This window comes from the organism of the source record quoted next, unplaced genomic scaffold, assembly GCF_019419815.1.
Source record: "Pyrus x bretschneideri cultivar Hongxiangsu unplaced genomic scaffold, Pyrus_bretschneideri_v1 Contig23, whole genome shotgun sequence".
Lineage (NCBI taxonomy): Eukaryota > Viridiplantae > Streptophyta > Magnoliopsida > Rosales > Rosaceae > Pyrus > Pyrus x bretschneideri.
The window spans coordinates 4,595,463-4,616,555 of record NW_025999535.1 but is presented as its reverse complement, the minus strand read 5'-3'; the positions used below and the strand labels follow the sequence as shown (position 1 = coordinate 4,616,555).

The window sequence follows — 21,093 nt, the reverse complement described above, 5'->3', positions numbered from 1 at the left end:
AACCAAAAGTAATCAATTCATATTGCAAATATAACCATGGTTTCGAATCACCCCCTAGCTAACTAGGGGGATTTAGCCTCTCATAGTCACAAAAAGAAAAATAAAATTGAATTTAAACATTAAGAACAAAGGAACGATTACACCTAGAACGCCCAACGAATCCACTTGAATTTCTGCGCGTCTAAGTCCTCTTTCCTCTTCTCCTTGCTGCGGCAGTGAGGTTAAATGGTGTTTGGATGTGGAAATTCCTGGAATAGAAGGGGGATAGCACGGATTGAAGATAATATGGTGTGAAGGTGGCTGCGGATTGGTGGAGAAGATATGCGGCTGTTTGTGAAAAAATCTGGAAGATGCGGCTGAGAAGAAAAACTGGGTGAAGGTGTTGCGGCTGGATGGGGAAAAATGGAATGCTCACGGCTGGACAGTTTTTGGACTAAAATATGGCTGAATAAAATTAGCTTAGGGTTGACGAATGGCTGCGGCTTATTTGGAATTGGCTGGACAGTTTTTTGGGGAGAATAATGGGATGCTATGGCTGCGGCTGTGTGGGTTTTTTAATAGGAAAAATGGCTCGGGTTTTAAGCTAAAATGGGAGAATGGATGGCTGCCGCAGATTTTGATAAATGGGAGATATTGGCTGCACGGCTAGACTAAAATAAAATATGGGAGAATGGTGGAATGAAAGGCTTGCTGCGGCAAGAGGAATTAAATTAGATTTTTAGGTGGCTGCATGATATGAATGAAAAGTAGGGGAGCTAGGGTCTTTTTGAAAGGGAATAACGGCTGTGATCATTTTTGTGGCTGAAAAAATATGAAAATAAATGATGAGAGGTCCCTAGGATGTGGCTAAATGGTGGAAACCCTAGGGTTTTAGAAATTCAAACCCTAGTTTATTTTTATTAACTAAAATTCACCTAAAGGCTGCTAGAATTAGGGAATAAAATCAGAAATTAAAGGGGAAAGATTAAAATGGTGCGGCTAGGGCCTTGGTTTTGTGTCCTAAAGCGCCTACAAGGACTTCAAAGTGGCTAGAAAATACGGACGTTTAAGATTAGGAAAGGTTACCAAAACGGGAAACTTAGGGTCAACTTTCCTAAAATAGGAAGCCTTGTTTGAGTAGGATTCTTCGTTTTGGTAAGAATTCATCGTTGGCATAGGAATTCGTCGTTTCTTCAAGTCTTCAACTCATTCATTCCTCTTTCGCTCCAAAAGACTCCAATTTGCATCTTCTTGCACACTTTGGCCTTATAATCTGAAAATACACAAAAGTGGCCTTAAACACTGAAATAGATAAGTAAACACAACCTAAATGCACGAGAACAAGCTAATTAAGTCGCATGAATATGCGCCTATCAAATTCCCCCACACTTAACTTTTGCTAGTCCTCGAGCAAAACAAAACAACTAAAGTAACCAAGACGAAACAAAACAAACAAACAAAACCTAAACCTTCCAACGATTGCCTCAGGGATTTCCAATGAAACATGACAAGTCAAAAATCATTACTCACATAGCTTTTAGTCTTACTTCCCCTTAAGCACATACTTAATCATAGTCACCATTCACTAGTTCACATTTAATCAATTAAAACACATTTTGAATGTAGTAACATGCCTTAGAGAATTCCCTCAATTCCTCACTAGTTATGCACTCAATTTTCACTCAGATTTTCTGACTACACACCCTATACTAGTTATATGTGAGAAGATTGATTTAAACATGAAAGACTAATACTCACATATGTATAACAAAGAACGCAATTTCTAGAGTAATTAAACGTGTTTAGATATGATCTCATGAATGGAATGCTACTACTTAGATGCGAGAACCAGTGACACCATATGCTCATACCAAATTCAAACTCCACAATTGAAATGCACAACACTCAAGATAGAAGTCAAAGGTTGTAACGGGGCTTGGGGTATTGGCTCACAAGGAAAGGTAGGGATACACAAAAGTTCTTTAAGCAATAGCAAGTAAAGTAATGAAATTAAGACCTAGAATTCCATTAGAATGCAGAAATCAACTTTTAGACAAATAGAGGAGATTCAAACAACTCTTAAGGCCTAATTCATTGTTTTGGGCCCTTACTTCAACAACCAATACTTTTCAATTTTTTTTTTTTTTTTTTTTTTTTCTTTTCTCTTTTTTTTTTTTTTTTTTTTTTTTTTTAAACCGTGCCTATGGCACATAAACTCACATCAATAATCTTTCCCCCACACTTATTTCCTGCAACACATTAATCAAAAGGAATTCATTGCTTACTATGCTTCAAGAACAAGGGTAAGGATGGTCCTAATCTAGGCTAGGTGAGGATAATGCGGGTTAACAAAGAAAGTAGGCTACACAAGGCTCAACGGGGTTAAATCCTACAAAACAAATGAAAAGGGAAATATGGCAATTTGGCTATGGTGTTCACTACACAACTTCATCTTGAATACGTGTTATGCAAATCAATGACATGCTTTGAATGAAATGGGCATGAGTTCTAGCATGTGGAACTAAGTGATGAAACGCCTTCTAAGTAGTAACCAAGCAAAGAATAATGAAATCATGCAACGACTTAAGAAAACATTAATGCATAGATTTTAACTCTCCAAATAACGTTTAGGCTCAAGTCTCACCGGGATGTAGCGTTTGTTTAAGTTCCTTCCTTCAAGCATGTTACAAAAACTGATTTTTTTCTTTTATGATTACATGTGAATTCGTAAACTATAACTACAACCAAGCATAAACCAAAGAGTATATCAAACGTCCAACCATGTTGGTAACTTTCTTTAACCATCATGCAATTAAAAACCAAATCCTCATCATTGCGTTGGAAGGTGACCTACGACACAAACAAACACACAAAAACAATTCTTTTTGGATTTTTCAAAACAATTTTTCAAATTTTTATGGGATTTTCGGATTTTTAAGACAACACACTCTAAAACACTCTAAAATAGCTTAAAAACACTTAAAAACAATGGGAAACAAGTTTAGACATGCTAGGTGGTAAAACCCTACGAATTTCATGCACAAATATCTCAAAACAGAATGTTACCCCCCCACACTTAAACTAAACATTGTCCTCAATGTTTTAGACACAATTAAAAACACAATACACAAAGCATAAAGTAAGCAACAAAGGGAAGGGTTTAGGGACGCAAATCTGAGTGTGGAGCGATTCCCAAGTTCTTCCTTTGTTGATTGCATGGGTTGCCTCCCAAGTAGCGCTTGCTTTAACGTCTTCCAGCCGGACGAAACTTCCACTTGAAGGTTTATGGAACCCCACGGCATAGAGGGGTGCAACTACAATCTGTCCGACGAACCACTTCATGCTTTGGGTCCTTGAATGGAGTGGGATAATGATCCTTTCTTATTGTCGTGTTTTTCTTTTCTACATCAACACGAATTCTCCCACGACTTTTAATTCGATTCGGTACCTGCACCACACGAGGTAACAACCTATTAGTTGAAATGGGAATCAAATTTGGAATAGGTGGCTTACCTTTGTACGGCAAAGAAGTGGTAGCACAATGGACGGATGCACAAGAGCTGCTCATGGCCAATTGTGGTCCTTTCAAGGTTGGAGCCGTGCATTCCTTGTTCTCTACTCCAAGTTCCTTCTCGGTGGTAGTTCGAGAAACTTCCTTCTTGATCTTTGTTGAACACTCCGTCCCTATGTGTTCAATTACATTAATGGCACAACAAGAACGAACATCATTAGTAGTCTCAATTGATTCAGGAATCTTAAAGTTAATCATATCACCACCAAAGGCCATAGTGACTGCTCCCTTGGCCACATCAATCTTGGTTTGAGCTGTTTTCATGAAAGGTCGTCCAAATAAGAGTGGTGATGATGGAGAGTGTGCCGAATCTTCCATGTCAAGCACATAGAAATCTGCAGGAAAAATCAAATGGTCTACCTGCACCAAAACATCCTCCAAAACTCCTTTCGGGTATGCATTAGATCTATCAGCTAATTGAATAATAACACCATCCTTTTTAAGCTCTCCTAGATTCATAGATGCATAAACAGAATATGGCATGACATTAATTGAGGCACCTAAATCTAGCATGGCATGTTCAAACTTTGTATTTCCAATTACACAAGGGATAGTGAAACTACCTGGATCTTTGCATTTGGGAGGTAGTTTGCGTTGCAAGATGGCAGAGACATTCTCACTTACATGAACCACCTCTTTTTCTTGAATCCGTTTCCTTGTTGTGCAAAGCTTTTTCAAAAACTTCGCATACTTCGGGATTTGCTTGATTGCATCCAAAAGGGGTATGTTGACTTGAACTTTTCTAAATGTCTCTAGAACATCTTTTTCCTCCTCTTCTTTCATGGATTGCAAAAATCTGCTAGGAAAAGGAACATTGGGTGGAACAAAGTTAGGCAAAGTTCTTGCATATGTATATGTCATTGAGTTTCAAAAGCGCGGTCTCCCCCATGTTCACATGCTTCTCATGTTAGAAGAAAATGATAAGCTTAATAGTCCAGATGATTATGATCAGGTGGTACGGGCTGAAATACCAAATCCAAATGAAGAGCCTGAATTGTATGGTGCCGTCTTAAGGCATATGATACATGGTCCATGTGGAATACACAATTCACGATCACCCTGTATGAAACGTGGTAGCTGTAAACGAAATTATCCTAAGCCATTTGCACCAACTACAGTTCAAGGAAATGATTCTTATCCAGTCTATCGTAGAAGAGACAATCATGATCCAATCCCATTAGATCATAATGCACGTATAATGGTGGATAATCGGTGGGTCATTCCGTACAACTCATGGCTACTCCTCAGATATGATTGTCATATTAATGTTGAGATTTGTTGCAGCATTAAGAGTGTTAAGTATCTGTACAAATATGTTTACAAAGGTCCCGACCGAGTAGCTTTTGAAGTCCATCATGAACCTATTCAAGATGAAATAAAGCAGTTTGTTGATGCAAGATGGGTTTGTGCACCTGAAGCTTTATGGAGAATATTCAAATTTGTAACTAATCGACTTTATCCATCGGTGGAACGATTACAAATTCATCTTCCTGAAGGACAAACTATTCATTTTTACCCTCACCAAAGAGTAGCAGATATTTTGGCAGATGACACTAACTCGATGACTATGCTGACAGAGTTTTTTTACCAAGAATACCACTTGCCCGGAAGCAAGACAATACTTATACCGGGAATTCCCTGAACGGTTCAAATGGAGTCAAAGAGATAAACTCTGGAGTGAGAGGATGAATAACCATAAAGTTATTGGCCGGATATATGCAGTCTCGCCGAATGAGGGTGAAAAATTCTACTTACGCATCCTTCTTAATCATGTTAGAGGACCAACATCATTTGAGAACTTAAGAACAGTCAATGACATTGTACAACCAACATTTAAGAAGGCAGTGGAACAACGAGGTTTGCTAGAAGATGATGATAGCATTAGACAGTGTCTCTGTGAAGCCACTAACATTCGCATGCCGTCAGCTTTGCGAAGGTTGTTTGTTACCATCTTAGTTTATTGTGAGCCACATGGAGTAAGAAGATTATGGGATGAATTTCATTCATTTATGGTGGAAGATTATTCTGTTTCAAGTACCACAAATAATACTTCTATCTTGAACAAGCTTTTGCAAGACTTGAACGGACTATTAGTGCAACATAGTAAGTCTGTATCTGATTACGATTTACCACAAATAACACAAGATTGTGTTAGAGACAACACAATTCCAAGGATAATACAAGATGAAGTTTCACTTGACATCTCTGAAGCAGACCTCAATGCGGTACAAAATCTAAATGAAGACCAAATGGCAGCGTATAACTCGATTGTGTCTGCTATTGAACAACGAGACAATGCCATATTTTTTGTGGATGGTCCCGGAGGGACAGGAAAGACATACTTATATCGTGTTTTGTTAGCAACCTTAAGGAGTAAGGGTCATATTATATTGGCAACAGCAACATCTGGAATTGCAGCAACCATATTACCAGGTGGAAGGACAGCACACTCTAGATTTAAAATTCCCCTCAGTCCAGATGCATCTTCCACATGTTCTATTAGTATCCAGTCAGATTTGGCAGAATTGATAAGAAAAACATCAGCTGTTGTTTGGGATGAAGCACCAATGGCACACAGGTTTGCATTTGAGGCTCTCGATCGAACGTTCAAAGATATAATGGGCGTTGACCTACCATATGGAGGAAAGGTCATAATCTTTGGAGGAGATTTTCGACAAGTTCTTCCAGTTGTTCCAAAAGGTACAAGATCTGAATTGATGCAAGCAAGTATGATTAATGCTTCATTTTGGGAACACGTGAAAATCATTCGTCTTAGGCATAACATGAGATCCATCAATGATCAAGACTTTTCAGAGTTCTTACTTCATGTTGGTAATGGGGAACAAGAAACTATGATAGACGACATGATGCAATTACCATCATCTATGGTTATTCCATGGAATGGTGAAGAATCCATTGTCCAATTGGTTAATGAAGTTTTCCCCGATTTGGAATGTCATGTATGTGATGCAAGATACTTGGTGGAAAGAGCAATTATAACACCAAAAAATGAGGATGCTGACAAAATCAATAAAATGATCATCGATAAATTTTCGGGGATTGAACATATCTTATACTCTTTCGATTCAGTTGAGGACGATGTGAGAAATTTGTATCAACAAGAATTCTTGAATTCAATCTCACCTGGTGGAATGCCCCCTCATCAGTTAACTTTGAAAAAAGGTGCCCCGATAATGCTTTTGAGAAATATCGATCCGAAGATGGGGTTGTGCAATGGTACAAGACTGGCGTGCCATGGAGCTTACAATAATCTAATTGATGCCGAAATCTTATCTGGACAATTTGCTGGAACTAGAGTGTTTTTACCAAGAATCTCTTTAAAGACCACAGAAAGTGCAGGACTCCCATTCGAAATGATGAGAAAACAGTTTCCAGTGAAATTGAGTTTTGCACTAACTATAAATAAATCACAAGGGCAGACAATACCAAATGTGGGTATTTATCTACCAGATCACGTATTCAGTCATGGACAATTGTACGTGGCTTTATCAAGAGGAGTTTCAGCGTCTACAACAAAAGTCTTGGTAAAGAAAGGAGAGTTACACGGTAACGAAGGAGTCTTCACAAGAAATGTTGTGTACAAAGATATTTTGCTTCCCTCGAATTCAACATAAGGTTACATTCTTTCTTTTAATGTTTAATTCCCTTTTTCAACTTTTAATGCACTTCAATTACAAATAATGCTAATATTTGATTTTAACCAAACGCATTAAATTTTCAACAGTACGGAATGATATGAGTTCATTATATTTTTTGGTGTCATGTGCATCAAGGTCAATTAAATTTCTTGGATTGTTTTTATACTTTTTATTTAACTTTTAGTTGCAACTAAATTATAAGGATCTTCTCTGTTATTTATTACTTTTTTTTTTTACATATTCTAGACAAAATACTTTAGATTCCGCCTGTATTATTAGATATGATAATCGCCTTTATTTTATGTTTCTATACTTTGAACCAATCCTCGCATATAAATACATCTAAAATGTGTAAGTTGCGTGTAGTATGCCGTGATTTAAAAAGTGTCTTTCGCACGTGCTTGAGAACACCGTAATAGACATTGCTGCGTGTGAGAGAGTATCCACGTCAACAACTTCAATTTATTGCTTCCAATTAGGAGCAGTCATCTTCTAGATTTCATACCTCACCTCCAAACTTGGTATCATACTTTCTAAAGCATATACATTGACAACCACAATGGAACAAAACTAACATAATACACATTTAGGGGCACGTAGCGCCCGTGATGCAAAAATGCCTCTCGCACGCACGTTAGTGCGTGCAGAGAGGCTAGTATGAATAAAATCAGAAATTTAACGAAATAAAAATTTGATGTCTTTATTCTTTCGTATTTGTAAATAAAAGATTTTATTTTAGAATCTCGTAGATAACCGATTCGATACAAAATTAAGTCGTTCATTGCTTCACTTACCCGAACTCTTCCCTCCCTTAATATAAAACATATCATTATACTAAAAAAATAATAATAAATTTACAGCAGTAATTTTTCTTTTTAATAAAAAACGATTGAGAGATGCACAATGCTTCGAAATTATCATTTTTTTTTATATATATTTATTTTGGTTTAGGAAATGTGGGGTACTTATCTTTGAGGAAAGACACGAAAGAGTAATACACCCACTTACTACATATTTGTGATATTATTTGTATTATTTCTATTACAGAAGTAGAACCTACCAGCATATGTTAATCTTATATCTATTAGAGAGATAATATAAATGTGTGGTAAGATTAATATTTTTGTTGAGAAAAATTATAAATGTGTGACCCATCACTTAAAATGAGAACTAAACGGATCCCAAATTTACATGTTTGTGTTTGAAGTAGAGTATACATTTACATTTTTTGAAAAAATAAATATAGTTTTTACAACTCAAATTTGCATATTTTCCAATTAAAATGCTCTCAATATTAGGAGATATTTCGAGTAAGAATAGCTAAATGTGTTTCTATTCTTCAAAAGATTCAGAGTACGGTGTAAAGGAGAGTAGTTTCGTTTTTGGCAATGTGGTTATGTCCACGTTGCAATGTTTTAGGTACCTTTACTTACTTAGGTCTCCTTTGGTATTTTTTTTCTTTTTTTTTTAAACCAAAACTGCCTTACTTTAAAAAATTAAGGAATAAAAAAATATTTGTCCCCCAAAAAGACCTACACTGTGATTGGCTTTGGTGGTTGATTGAGGGAATGTACTTTAATTTAACGTAATGTAAAAAAAATTGGTAAAATATAATATCATGCTTATTTTAAAAGCAATAGTCTCTGGACAACAACTTTTAAAGGCAGACTATATGTTGCTTTGCTTTTATAAGAGACAACGCTGAACTTTTAATGAATATTTTCAATTCTATGATCATTAGGTTTTAAAAATGACATTATTATTCTTCTACATGCATTTTATCCCCTAGGGAAGATCCAGTGACTCGCGGGATGGTGAGGTACAGAGTTCCGGCGCCACCGATGGTCCCAATGATGGTCCTGCATGACGGTCCCGCACATTGTCTAACCTTCCTTCAAACAGCCATGGTGGATGCAGAAAATCCATGGGGTATAGTCGATGGAGTTGACGAAGAATCATAGGTACGTTTGTCATTTAATCCTTCGTTCTATTCTACCCTGTACATACCAAACGCAGAACAAAATAACTGTCCCATTTCGTCTTGTGCATGCCAAATATAGCATGGAACCCTCGTTCCATTCCATTCCATTCTATTCTGTCCCTACGTACAACATGACCACCAACACCTATTAGGGGTGGGCATAAAAACCGGCAAACCGCAAAACCACATTGAACCGTATGAAAAAAAAAAAAAAAAAACTGAAAAGAACTGTGTTGACCGGAAAAGTCAACTTTGAGTCAAAAATCGAACCAGACCGTTCAAACTGGTTTCGGTTTCGAATGAACAAGAATTGGCCGGAACCAAACCGAATCATTTATTAATAATAAATTAATTAATTATATATATACATACATGTCATGGTATAATAAGTTGAAAAATTAGTTTCACCAAGTTGCAAAGCAATGGATCCCATCCTAATTAGGATTCACTCACCTCACCCTCTCACCTCAGTCACGGCCTCACATCACATTCCCCCATTTCAATTTCACATAGCCGACCCCACTTGGTTGCATTTTTTTAATTATCGCTGCCATTTGGAAAAAAGGAATGTCTGCACTCTATTCTACAGAAACCAATATCAGTGGCTACCTTGAATTGAGAATTCTCCCAAGAGGAGTGTCATTGCTTTGGTTTAGTGTTCTATGAGTAGAGGAAAGGGGTGGTGCGGTGCATCTATTGCTATGTTGTCCTGTTGCTAGGATATGTGATCTCATGTCAGTTGAACAACATTTTGTTTCATCGTTTTTCCTAGATTTTTTATATAAATCGCTCAACCAGGGGTAACGGAGCTCGCTACGTCGCTAATCATAGATTCGCTCATACGATCAAGCCAAATGCTTGATTTTAGAAAGAGAAATCACTCTCTTCAAATGCACAAGGCAAATACAATTTTAATTCATTCAAGTCTCGCCCCAAAAGCTTTTGATACATCAATATTTAAAGGAACTCAAGATAAAGGAACATAAATATACTACAACTTCCTAAGAAACTCTCTACAAATGACCTAACAAGTTCCTATGTCATTAAAATACACAGCCTTATTATTCCAATGCATACTAGTGGTCTTCAAATTGTTTTCTTCAAGGTCTGCCTCCCGCATCATTCTCCTCTTCTCCAAAAAAAAAACTCGTCCTTGAGTTTCATTTAATCTTCCTTGATGCATGAGGGATATTAGTAGCTTCAGGACTTGTGGTTGTGGGAACTAACTTAGGCTCATCAAGGAACAAATAAAGATCATAGATATTAAAAATTGGGACTAATTTTCGTCCCCTTTGGAAATGACTCATCCTCGAGTTTAAATCTTCATTGACTCCGTTGTAATTTTGAAATTGATTTCTACCTTTCCACACAAATAAATACTTGGAATATTTCCTTATTCTTGAAATAGTAAATTCATGCTCCATGACAAATCTTGTAATCCAACTGATATCAATTTTCATTTGATTGACTAAATCAACCATAACTTGAGAAACCTTCCAATTAAAAATATCAAAACCAATAAAATCAATGTATTCATAAATAGCATCTTCTTTCGTATCAACAATATCTTGGAATTTATTATCTCCCACTTCAACAACGTCACTGACTTCCTTCAAAGATTTGTGAGATGAAAACCCTACTTCTATCCCACCATAACTTTTGTTATTACTCAAGCTAAAACCATCACAAATTTCACAATTACTCAAGCAACGATCAAATAAGGGAGGCATACTCAAATGAATTAAAGACGAAGCCTCAATATTTTCACACCCATAATTTGAACTAAGATAATTCAAACTAACCATATCTTGTGCCAATTCATTGTAAACTGCTGAACGACAATCTCCTTTTTCAATTGACTCAAACCATGGAGCGTAATCATGAAAAATGTCAACACATTGCAAACAAATGCTTTCCTTCCCTTAGGAAACCACAAAGCCTCGTCATCGATTTTCGATGCGAGAAATTTGAATGATGAGATCTTGATGCATCCTCTTAATCTCTTCCATGTTGTCAACATACTTGTCATAAACTGGTGGAGAATCCCAATCAACCAAGCTAATCTTTTCAACCATTTGATGTTCAAACGGATGAAAAATATCAACCATGATCTTCTCGCACAGCGAAAAACCTACTGTGATACCACTTGATGCAGGACAGAACCAAAGGTATAGAGGAGAGGGGAATAGATAACCTAGGATTCGCTCAACCAGGGGCAACGGAGCTCGCTCACGTCGCTAATCGTGGATTCGCTCACACGACCAAGCCAAATGCTTGATTTTAGAAGAAGAAATCATTCTCTTCAAATGCACAAGGTAAATAAAATTTTAATTCATTCAAGTCTCATCCCAAAACCTTTTGATACATCAATATTTAAGGGAACTCAAGATAAAGGAACATAAATACACTACAACTTCCTAAAAAACTCTCTAAAAATGACCTAACAAGTTCCTATGTCATTAAAATACACAGCCTTATTATTCCAATGCATACTAGTGGTCTTCAAATTGTTTTCTTCAAGGTCTGCCTCCCGCATCAACTTCTGTGTCCTCCTATAGTCCTATAGGACTGACTCAAACAATTGCGAAAGCCCTTCGGGAAAAAGTAGCAATCATCCATGACAACTTATGTGCAGCTTCTTCGGGGTTTTTGGGCAGCTTCTTTCCTTGTAGAGACTTTTATCACCTGAGAAAGTAGGTCAGATGTTCTTGTGATTTAATCGGGTCTCTTGGCCGAGCAACAATGGACAGCATAGAGAGATACCTCCTTTCCAAACACGGTAACAACAATGTTCGTAACCAAGTTCAGTTGGTTCAACAATCCGATTGCGTAAATAATTTTGATAAAGATTTACAACTTGAGGGGCAGTACCCTAGCCAGATTTTTCTTAACACATCTTTCATTTTTATTCATTTCATATTTGTGAGTAGCTTACAAAAACATGAAAAAGAAAACAAAAGATAACGTTGAAACTTGAAAATACAAGTATATCAATGTCATTCAGCCAACAAGTATATGTCAGATGATATAAATACCTAAAACGACTGCTAAACCGCGAATTTCAAGATTGTTCTGGGAGGAAAATGGCTGCTTTGAAAGGCCAAGAAAATACCACCCCTTTATGCAAAGCTTTAATCAAGAGCAAACTGTGCGCACCAGAACGATGGATGAGATATCACCGCTTGAGTTGCCTCCTCGCCAGAGCAGGAGCTTTCTTAGGGATGTAAACCTTATAACTCACCTGCCAAAAGTATTAAACCATCATTAAAGCTAGTAGCAGAAAATAGACTATCAAACTCTTGTATGGTCTAAAAAGAGATTACTAAACTGAAACTAATGCAAAAAACGTATGCCCTTAATAGGGACATCAAAACACCCACCTGTACCATTTCACTACCTCGCATCACCGACATTGTTTTCTGCTCAAACTGTGAGCCAACTGTAGCTTCATCTTGCTGTTTATCAGAACTATTTTCTCCTAAAGGTTCGGGAGCAGTAGAATCATGACCCTCATCAATATCTTCACCGTTGCTATTGCTTCTTTGAGGAACAGTTTGGGCAGTCCCAGAAGCACCCTTATCTACACAACTCTCACTCACCAACAATCTTTCCTCAGGAGGTTCCTGTAAAGCAGGTTCTTGTTTCAGCGTGGGGTGAGCTTTTAGCGAATGACCCCTCAATGTTGGTGAAGTCGTGTTTGGTTTATTAAGGGCAGCAGTGGTCTTAACCTTTATACCGACAACCACTTGCTCTATTGGACAAGCAACATCTTGCTTGGCAGAGATTTCATTGCCATCTGGTTCCTTTTCAAGGTTTTGGGAAGAAAGCATGGAAACTCTCTCTTGAGGCCCATTGGCCTCTTCTACTGATTGGATTGCATCAACCCTTTCAGCAACATCCTCCTCGGATGACTTTGCTACAACCACTCTAGCACCACTCTCCCCGGGGGATTCTATTTGAACCAATTCAACCTTTGCAGTGGACGGCTGTTTCAAATCAATAGCGGTCTTGTCTTCCTGATTGGTAGTTACAGCTGAAATTCTTTGATGCTTTCCTTTAAATCTTTTTAGATTTTCCAAAGCCTTTTGTCTTAAAATTGATTCCAGATCCTCACCTGGCAGACTACTGATTGTCCCAGAAACCTCATTCTTATTTTCATTAACAGGACCAGTAATCCCAATTCCATCACCTTGGCCCGCGCAATCTTTTTCCAAAATGCTACGAATATCTTTGAGATCCATGATTGGAACATTAGAAACATAAGCTTCTTCCTCTTTCCCACTCTCTACTTCCGTTCTCTTCTCAAATGCAACATCTAAACAATTATTCAACTCCCTCTTGCATCCTCCGTCATTACTGTCATTACTTCTACAAGAAGGGTAATCATCATCGTATGTAATCTCTTCTTTGTGCCCATCCGTATCCATCCACCTGCCGTGCTTGTCTTCTTCTGTCACAGTAACTACGGATCTCAACCTCCTCGTATTGTTCTCATATGTCACTTTTTCCTCACTCCGACAATCACCACTCTCGCTATGCTGACTGCGCGAAGAACAGCTCCATGACCTATATCTAGCCCTCTTAGTCCCCCTATCAACCATGTTAATATCACTTTCATCTCTGTTTCGTTTTTCCGGTCTGCCCCTATGCCTCTTAGATTCAATGTCATCGCCACTAATTCCCCCACTAGGACAAGTTGAGCAGCTAAACGACGCACTACTCCTGGAACTAACACTAGCATTCCTCCAAGGCCTCTTCCTCAAATGAGTTTTCTTATCATTCTTCTTCTTCGCCGATTTCCTCTTCTTTCTACGGGCAGAGTCCTCGCTACTGTCACGGCTATAAGAGCGTCTCCGAGCCCTCTTCTTGCTCCCTTTTGCAACCTTCCGAGTGCGCGATCGAGCCCTTCTACTTCTCGAATCATCCTCTGAACTAAAAGAGGAATTCGATTCCAAACTTCTTGAATCATCCTCACCAGAATACGAAGAAGAATCGTCACGACGGCGAAGCTTCTTGTATCTATATTTCCTACTTTTACTCTTACTCTTCTTTCTTGTTCGAGCCTAAAACCGCCACATACGTGAACACAAACATTAACTTTGGCATTTAGCATAAAACATTGGCAATCATGAATCAAATTACAAAACCTTAATCTCAGACATAATCATATTTGTACAACGTTATAATCAAAACATCATATCTCTTAGCAAACTACTGATAATGCTGTCTAAAGTTTTCGATTTTTTTTCGATTCCAAAACCCAACTCAGAAAAACAGAACCAAAAAAATAAAATAATAATAATAATAATCTTTTCAGCAGGGAAGGAAAACCCATGTAGTTAAACAATAAAAAAACGAGGAACCTAAAACACGACAACAACTGAGAAGAGAGGGAGAGAGAGAAAGACAACCTCGGAGGAAACCTTGGAGCGTTTCTTGGTATGAGAAGAAGAGGACTTGCCCATCTGGGTTTATACCTGCAACAATCGAAACTGTTAAAAGCAAAATTACGATTGCAAAGAAAGCAAAAAGAGAGGGTTGTTCAAAAGTTGGATCGGAGGATTCGAGATTCGAGGAGAGCAACGGATGGGGAAATTAGAATGCCCCACTTTTTTTCTACATTTTTTAAATTAAACTTTTGTGTGTTTTAAAGATTTGATCAAAACGCTTGAAGTAATGGTCACCTAAGTATTTTTAAAATTTTTATTTACATATCATTAGTTTATTTCTTTTAAAAGAAAAATATTTTACGTTGATTTCTCACTTTATCCTTTTATCAAAGGTTTTTTTACATGTCAGAATTTATGCCCCATTTAAAGGGATATATTAATGCTATTAACTATTAAATGGATATTAAATGGTAAATAATCAAAATTATCTGTCCCTTTTTAAGGGATTATTAATGGATATTAACTATTAAATCATCAATATTATCTCCTGAATTTTGAATTTTGAACAATTTTTTTTATTTTTTTGGTTGCAGCTCACTCTCACTTGTATATTATATGTACCTCATGCTGTTTATCTTTGGCAGAGATTTGCAGAACTTGAGGTATGTTTCACGATTCAACAAGTATACCTAATAATTGGTTATGCTACTTTAAGGAATGGTGTAACCATAAAAATATTGTTTCAAGTAAAGCATTAAGGATTTTTTGATGGAGAAGAATCCATCATTTTTTCATTTTAGTGCTGAAAGAAGAACTCTTGCTTTGTATGTTGTGATCTTTATGATTACGATGCCATTTGAACACTACAAACATCTTGATTCTTTGGAAGATAAAAAACATCTTGATTCTCTTTCCAAATAAGGAGTCTCTCAAACGGATCTTCTGATGGTTGAAGATTGGTTGAAGCAGAAAAAATTGTTTCTCGGTTAAAACCTAAATTTTATGGGCTAAATATTTTTAGGTTTTAGGTCAGAGTTGGAGATGGTTTGAGGATTGTGTGTTACGCTTGGTTCTGGCCTAACTTCTTTCTACCTCTCCCTTTTGGCCTATGCTAGTCCTTATATATAAGGTTTTGTTGTAGCCTAATTTATCTGACAAAGGGAATAGGGTCGGCAACAAAGGTACAGAAATTGAGAGAGATGTGTTTGTAGAATTGTAGGGGAATATATATTGTTATCCCTCCTACATTGTGCCTTTATTTATAGTAGCAAAAAGGAGATAAGATATTCCTTCTTCCCCAAGTAATACAAGTTGTAATAAGAAAGGATAACTAAAATCAAATCTAATCTAGAATTTACACAATCACACTTAAACTAGGAAAGTTTACAACATTCCCCCTTGATTATGTAAATACTCAAGGTAGATTCAACATCATGCAGAAGTTGAGGAAGTCGACTTGTCGGCACTAATTCTAAGGAACAACGCTTATCTCAATAAGGTAGGAACTTGCATAAGTAGTAAGTCTCACTAAAAAACTCTAAGGCTATGGCAAAAACCCGATGAGGGACAAAATCCATAGTCTAAGGAAAAATGTGTGAGAAATGCAAAGTCAAAAGAAACGTCTGCGAGACGTCATCAGGGATATGACCAGCCTAAGGTGGGTGCCTCGTTAAAACTTAGTTAGGTAACAAAAACCCAGTGGGAAAAATGCTCATAATCGTTGGGAAAAAAAGTACATTAAGATAAACCAAGTATCTTCAGGATACTCCCCCTAAGTTTGACATAATTCCATAGAGAAATAACAATGTTACAACTCAGAAAGTTTACAAGCTTCTGAAACGTCATCTTTGGCAGTGATTTGGTGAAAGAGGTCAGCCAGATTGTCTTTGTGAATGGATTTGCGTGACTTTAATCTTCTGATGCTCTTGTTGTTGATGTGAAAAGAAAAATTTCGGCATAATGTGCTTGGTGTTGTCTCCTTTGATATAACATTTCTGGAGTTGTTCGATGCATGCTGTGTTGTCTTCAAAAATTGTCATTGAGACATCAACAGCGGGATAAAGATCGCAGGAGCTTCAAATATGGCCCACTACTGCTCTCAACCAAAAGCATTCCTGAGTTGCTTCATGTAAGGCGAGAATTTCAACATGGTTAGACGAAGTGGCAACTAAGGTCTGTTTAGTTGACCTCCAAGAGATTGTGCTGCCTCAAACGGTAAAAACATAACCCGTTTGAGAACGCGCCTTGTGCGGATTAGATAAGTATCATGCGTCGACATAACTAACAAGGCATCGACTCGAGAAGCAGGGGTGCAGCATCACTTGAGGATCCATAGGGATAGAACAAGTCCTAAATTCAGTAGTACTTTTAAGGTAACGAAAAATGTCTTTCACGCCAGTCCAGTGTCTGCGTGTTGGTGCATTACTGTATCTTGCCAAAAAATTAACAGCAAAGAAGATGTCAGGTTTAGTACATTGAGCTAAGTACAATAAAGTGCCTATTGCACTTAGGTAAGGAACTTCAGGCTCCAAAATCTCTTCATCATCCTCATTCGGACGGAAATGATCTCGTTTTCCATCTAACGATCGAACGACTATAGGAGTACTTGAAGGTTTGGATTTATCATTATTAAAGCGGTGCAACACCTTCTGGGTATAGTTCAATTGATGTACTAGAATTTTATCCGAACAATGCTCTATCTTAAGGCTGAGATAGTATCAAGTCTTACCTAGATCTTTCATTTTAAATTCCGTTTTCAGGTGCACAGCAGTTTTCGCAAGCTCTTCAGGAGTTTCGATAAGGTTCAAGTTACCGACATATACTGCAACAATTGCAAATCCAGAATGTGACTCTTAATGAACACACAAGGGCATAGTTTGTTGTTCACATATCCCTGACTAGTCAAATACTCACTCAGACGGTTATACCATATTCTTCTGGATTGCTTCAAACCGTAGAGTGAATGCCTCAGCCGAATTGAGAGCGTGTTCCGAGGTTGGGAAATATTTGAACCAGTCAATATAAGTCATTCGAGAACTTTCATATAGATTTCCTTATCAAGATCCCTATAGAGATACGCGGTTACTACATCCATTAACTGCATATCCAGTTTTTTGGAAACTACCAAACTGATAAAGTAGCGACAAGTAATCACATCCATAACGGGTGATTAAGTTTCATCATAGTCAATCACAAGGCGTTGTGAGAAGTCTTGTGCAACAAGACGAGCTTTGAACGCATAATTTCGTTCTTCTTATTACGCTTCCAAACGAAAACCCACTTGTAGCTAACGGGCTTTATATGTGGAGAAGTAGGAGCTACAGGTCCAAAGATCGTACATTTCGCAAGCAAATCGAGTTCGACTTGGATTACTTATTTCTAGTTTGACCAATCAGTTCTACGTTAACATTCATCAATGGAACGCGATTCAATGTCATCGCTCAACATGATCTCAATAGCTACTGCAAATGCTAATGCATCGTTAATAATCATCTCATTTCTACGCCACACATTATCTAAGCTAGCATAATAGACCGAAATCTCACGTTTTTCGGGAGGAGGATTCGTCTCTTCAAGGATGTTTCCATAATCTAGAATTTCCTCATGAGTTGGATAGAATGAGTAAGCGATAGTCGGATTCACGATAGGCTTTTCGAGACCTTGTGTCGTGGGTTTCCTCTTCCAATGGTGTGAATCCTTTGAACCAAGAGGTTTGCCACGCTTTTGTGTAGGGGCAGATGATTGGCTAGCCGCTAGTGTACGTAGATCATCAGTATTGGCGTCCCGGGCCTCCAGGAGGGAAGTCTGTTGTACATTTGGTATATCCATCTTTGCAGAAGTATTTGCAGCTGGAATATGTGATCTTGTCATGCGCGCTAAGTCGGTGAAAAGGTGACTTTCTGGGAAGTTGCTCGTGAGTTCCCAAAAACAAAACCGTGAGGGAATGGTAAGCCCAAAGCGGACAATATCGTGCTACGGTGGTGGAGCGGGCCCGGGAAGTGATCCGCCCCGGGTCGGGATGTGACAATTTGGTATCAGAGCCGAACCCTGGTCGCGTATGTGCCGACGAGGACGTCGGGCCCCTAAGGGGGGTGGATTGTGACATCCCACATCGCCCAGGGAAGTGATCCTTAAATGTATATTCCCATCCCTACCTAGCACGAGGCCTTTTGGGAGCTCACTGGCTTCGGGTTCCATCGGAACTCCGAAGTTAAGCGAGAAGAGGGCTAGAGCACTCCCAGGATGGGTGACCCTCTGGGAAGTTGCTCGTGAGTTCTCAAAAACAAAACCGTGAGGGAATGGTAAGCCCAAAGCGGACAATATCGTGCTACGGTGGTGGAGCGGGGCCGGGAAGTGATCCGCCCCGGGTCGGGATGTGACAGAAAACATCTGGAATGCTCTGAGTTATACTCTGAAAATCTAATATGTGTTGCACTTCAGTTTTAGACTGAGCCGTGCGGGGATCTAAATGAGACAAAATGGGATTCATCCAAGATAATTCGCATCATTCTTTAGGAATGTTAACGTGTTTATCTCCCCCTAACGACAGGAAGACTATATCATAGAAGTGACAATCCATGAAACGAGCGGTAAACAGATCGCCTGTCAAAAGTTTTAAGTAACGAATAATCAAAGGAAGATCATATTCGACATAGATTCTCATCCTTGGCTGAGGCCATATTTTTCTATGTAAGGGTGGCGAGATCGGCACATATATTGTACAACCAAATACGCGCAGATACGATATGTCAGGTTTGTATCCGGTAACCAACTAAAATGCGCTAAATGGTTGTGTCGCAACAGGCCTCAAGTAGACTAACTTTGCTACGTGCAATATTGCATGACCCTAAACAGTGATCGGGAACTTGGTACGCATGACCAACAATCGAGCAATCATTTGTAAGCGCTTAATGAAAGCCTCTACTAGGCCGTTCTGGGTGTGAACATGGGGTACAAGATGTTTAACTTCAAACCCAACTGACATGCAATAATCATCAAAAGTTTTAGATGTGAATTTTCCAGTAGTATCCAATTAAATGGATTTGATCAGATAATCAGGGTGGTGATTCCTGAGCTTGATAACCTGAGCCAACAGTTTGGAGAATGCAGCGTTCCTTATGGACAACAAGCACACGTGTAAACAACGTGTGGAAGCATCAACCAAAACCATAAAGTATCTAAATGGTTCGTAGGGAGGGTGAATCGGTCCACAAATGTCTCCCTGAATCCACTGTAGAAAAATGAGAGGATTCGAATGAATCTTGTCATAAGAAGGCTTAGTAATAAGCTTTCTCATTGAACATGTTTGACATGCGATTCCTTGGATCGAACCTAAACTTCAGGTTAATGGATGCCCGTGTGAAGATTTGAGGATACGGTGCATCGCTATTCGTCCAGGATGTCCCAAACGATCATGCCAAAGTGTAATTTCGTGCGCAATCCCAGTAATAAGGCCGGCCACATAGTGGCATTCTATGATGCGTATGGTCGTAGTATACAAACCACTTCGGATACGCTCCATCTTCTCTAGAATATGCTTTTGGCCATATTCGTAGGAAATTATGAACAGAAATTCAACTATGTTTTCGACATAGGTTTCAACATAGTAATTGTTATCTCTAATGTCCTTGAAACTCAACAACGTTCTTCCGAACGTGGAGAATAGAGTACCTCAGCAATGGTTAAGATTGTATCATTGAACAACATTATACGTGCCTTACCGTATCCTTCTATCAGGTTGGATAGGCCTGAGAGGGTTGTCAGAGGTGTATTCTTAGGTATGAAGTTAGTGAAATAGATGCGTTTAGGCAAACGTGTATGCATGGTTACACTATCTGCTAGACAACTAACTTCCCCACTAGTCATACCTACAATGAAAAATTAATTTGAATCAGTCACATGCATAAAAGTTCTAAAAACAAATATCAATTCAAAATAATTTCATTTATTCAAGGATGGTAATTAATTAAAACTTAATATCCAAAAACAAATCACCAACAAATAATCCAAACATAAAGGAAAATTTTTCAAAAATCAACCAAAACAAGGGAGGGGTTCGGCCACTAGGTGGAATTCGGCCCCATTGTCTTATTTCAACTAAAAAATAAGTCTATATCTAAGATTCTAATCTTCCATGAGGGTGGTATCCTCTTGAAAGTCAGAAACCTCTATCTTTGTAGTCTCCGGTTGGTCCACTCGCACGAAATTTGATTCAAACTTCTTACGACGAGAATGATATTCATTTACAACCTTCTCGGGAGCTTAGCAAACACGGGACCAATAGTCATTTGAACCACAGAGATAACATATATCCGCATCCATGGTTTCAGGTGTTTTGCCCTTATTCTTGAAGTTCGGGGTCTTGGGAGTGAGGTTTAAGCGCTTTTGGGCTTTGTTTCCTCCCTTGGATGGGCCTTGATTATGTTGACCTTGGTGGGATGGCTTTTGGCCGCCCCTACCACGCCTCTTTTGGTGTTTCGAGTGTTGGTTTATGCTATAATGTGCTTCAAGCAC

General features: G+C 38.3%; 2 protein-coding genes and 1 long non-coding RNA gene across 5 annotated transcripts; 2 read left to right on the top strand and 1 right to left on the bottom strand.

Moving 5' to 3' along the window:
• The first annotated feature begins 4,445 nt into the window (after positions 1-4,445).
• On the top strand, positions 4,446-7,508 carry LOC125478142. Its single transcript, XM_048585927.1, has 2 exons — positions 4,446-4,952; positions 5,128-7,508. The coding sequence occupies exons 1-2, from the start codon at positions 4,446-4,448 to the stop codon at positions 7,183-7,185; spliced, it is 2,565 nt and encodes an 854-aa protein (XP_048441884.1). The 3' UTR covers positions 7,186-7,508.
• Positions 7,509-10,072: 2,564 nt separating this feature from the next.
• Positions 10,073-11,877, top strand: LOC125478058. Its single transcript, XR_007258889.1, has 2 exons — positions 10,073-10,295; positions 11,712-11,877. It is a non-coding gene; the product is annotated as an uncharacterized LOC125478058 (long non-coding RNA).
• Positions 11,487-14,863, bottom strand: LOC103931508 (G patch domain-containing protein 8). 3 transcript variants are annotated; one of them, XR_664850.3, is made up of 4 exons: positions 14,602-14,862; positions 12,571-14,253; positions 12,226-12,431; positions 11,487-11,875 (listed from the first exon to the last, which is right to left on the bottom strand). XR_664850.3 is itself a non-coding variant. In XM_048585792.1 (4 exons), exons 1-3 carry the CDS (start codon positions 14,653-14,655, stop codon positions 12,366-12,368), a joined length of 1,803 nt encoding a protein of 600 aa, XP_048441749.1. In that variant the 5' UTR covers positions 14,656-14,863; the 3' UTR covers positions 11,487-11,875; positions 12,347-12,365. The 3 variants fall into 3 exon arrangements, 2 of the variants coding, with proteins under 2 accessions (XP_048441749.1, XP_009339294.2); XM_048585792.1 differs by having other exon boundaries at positions 12,347-12,431; positions 14,602-14,863; XM_009341019.3 differs by lacking the exon at positions 11,487-11,875 and having other exon boundaries at positions 12,072-12,431.
• Between the last annotated feature and the right edge of the window lie 6,230 nt (positions 14,864-21,093).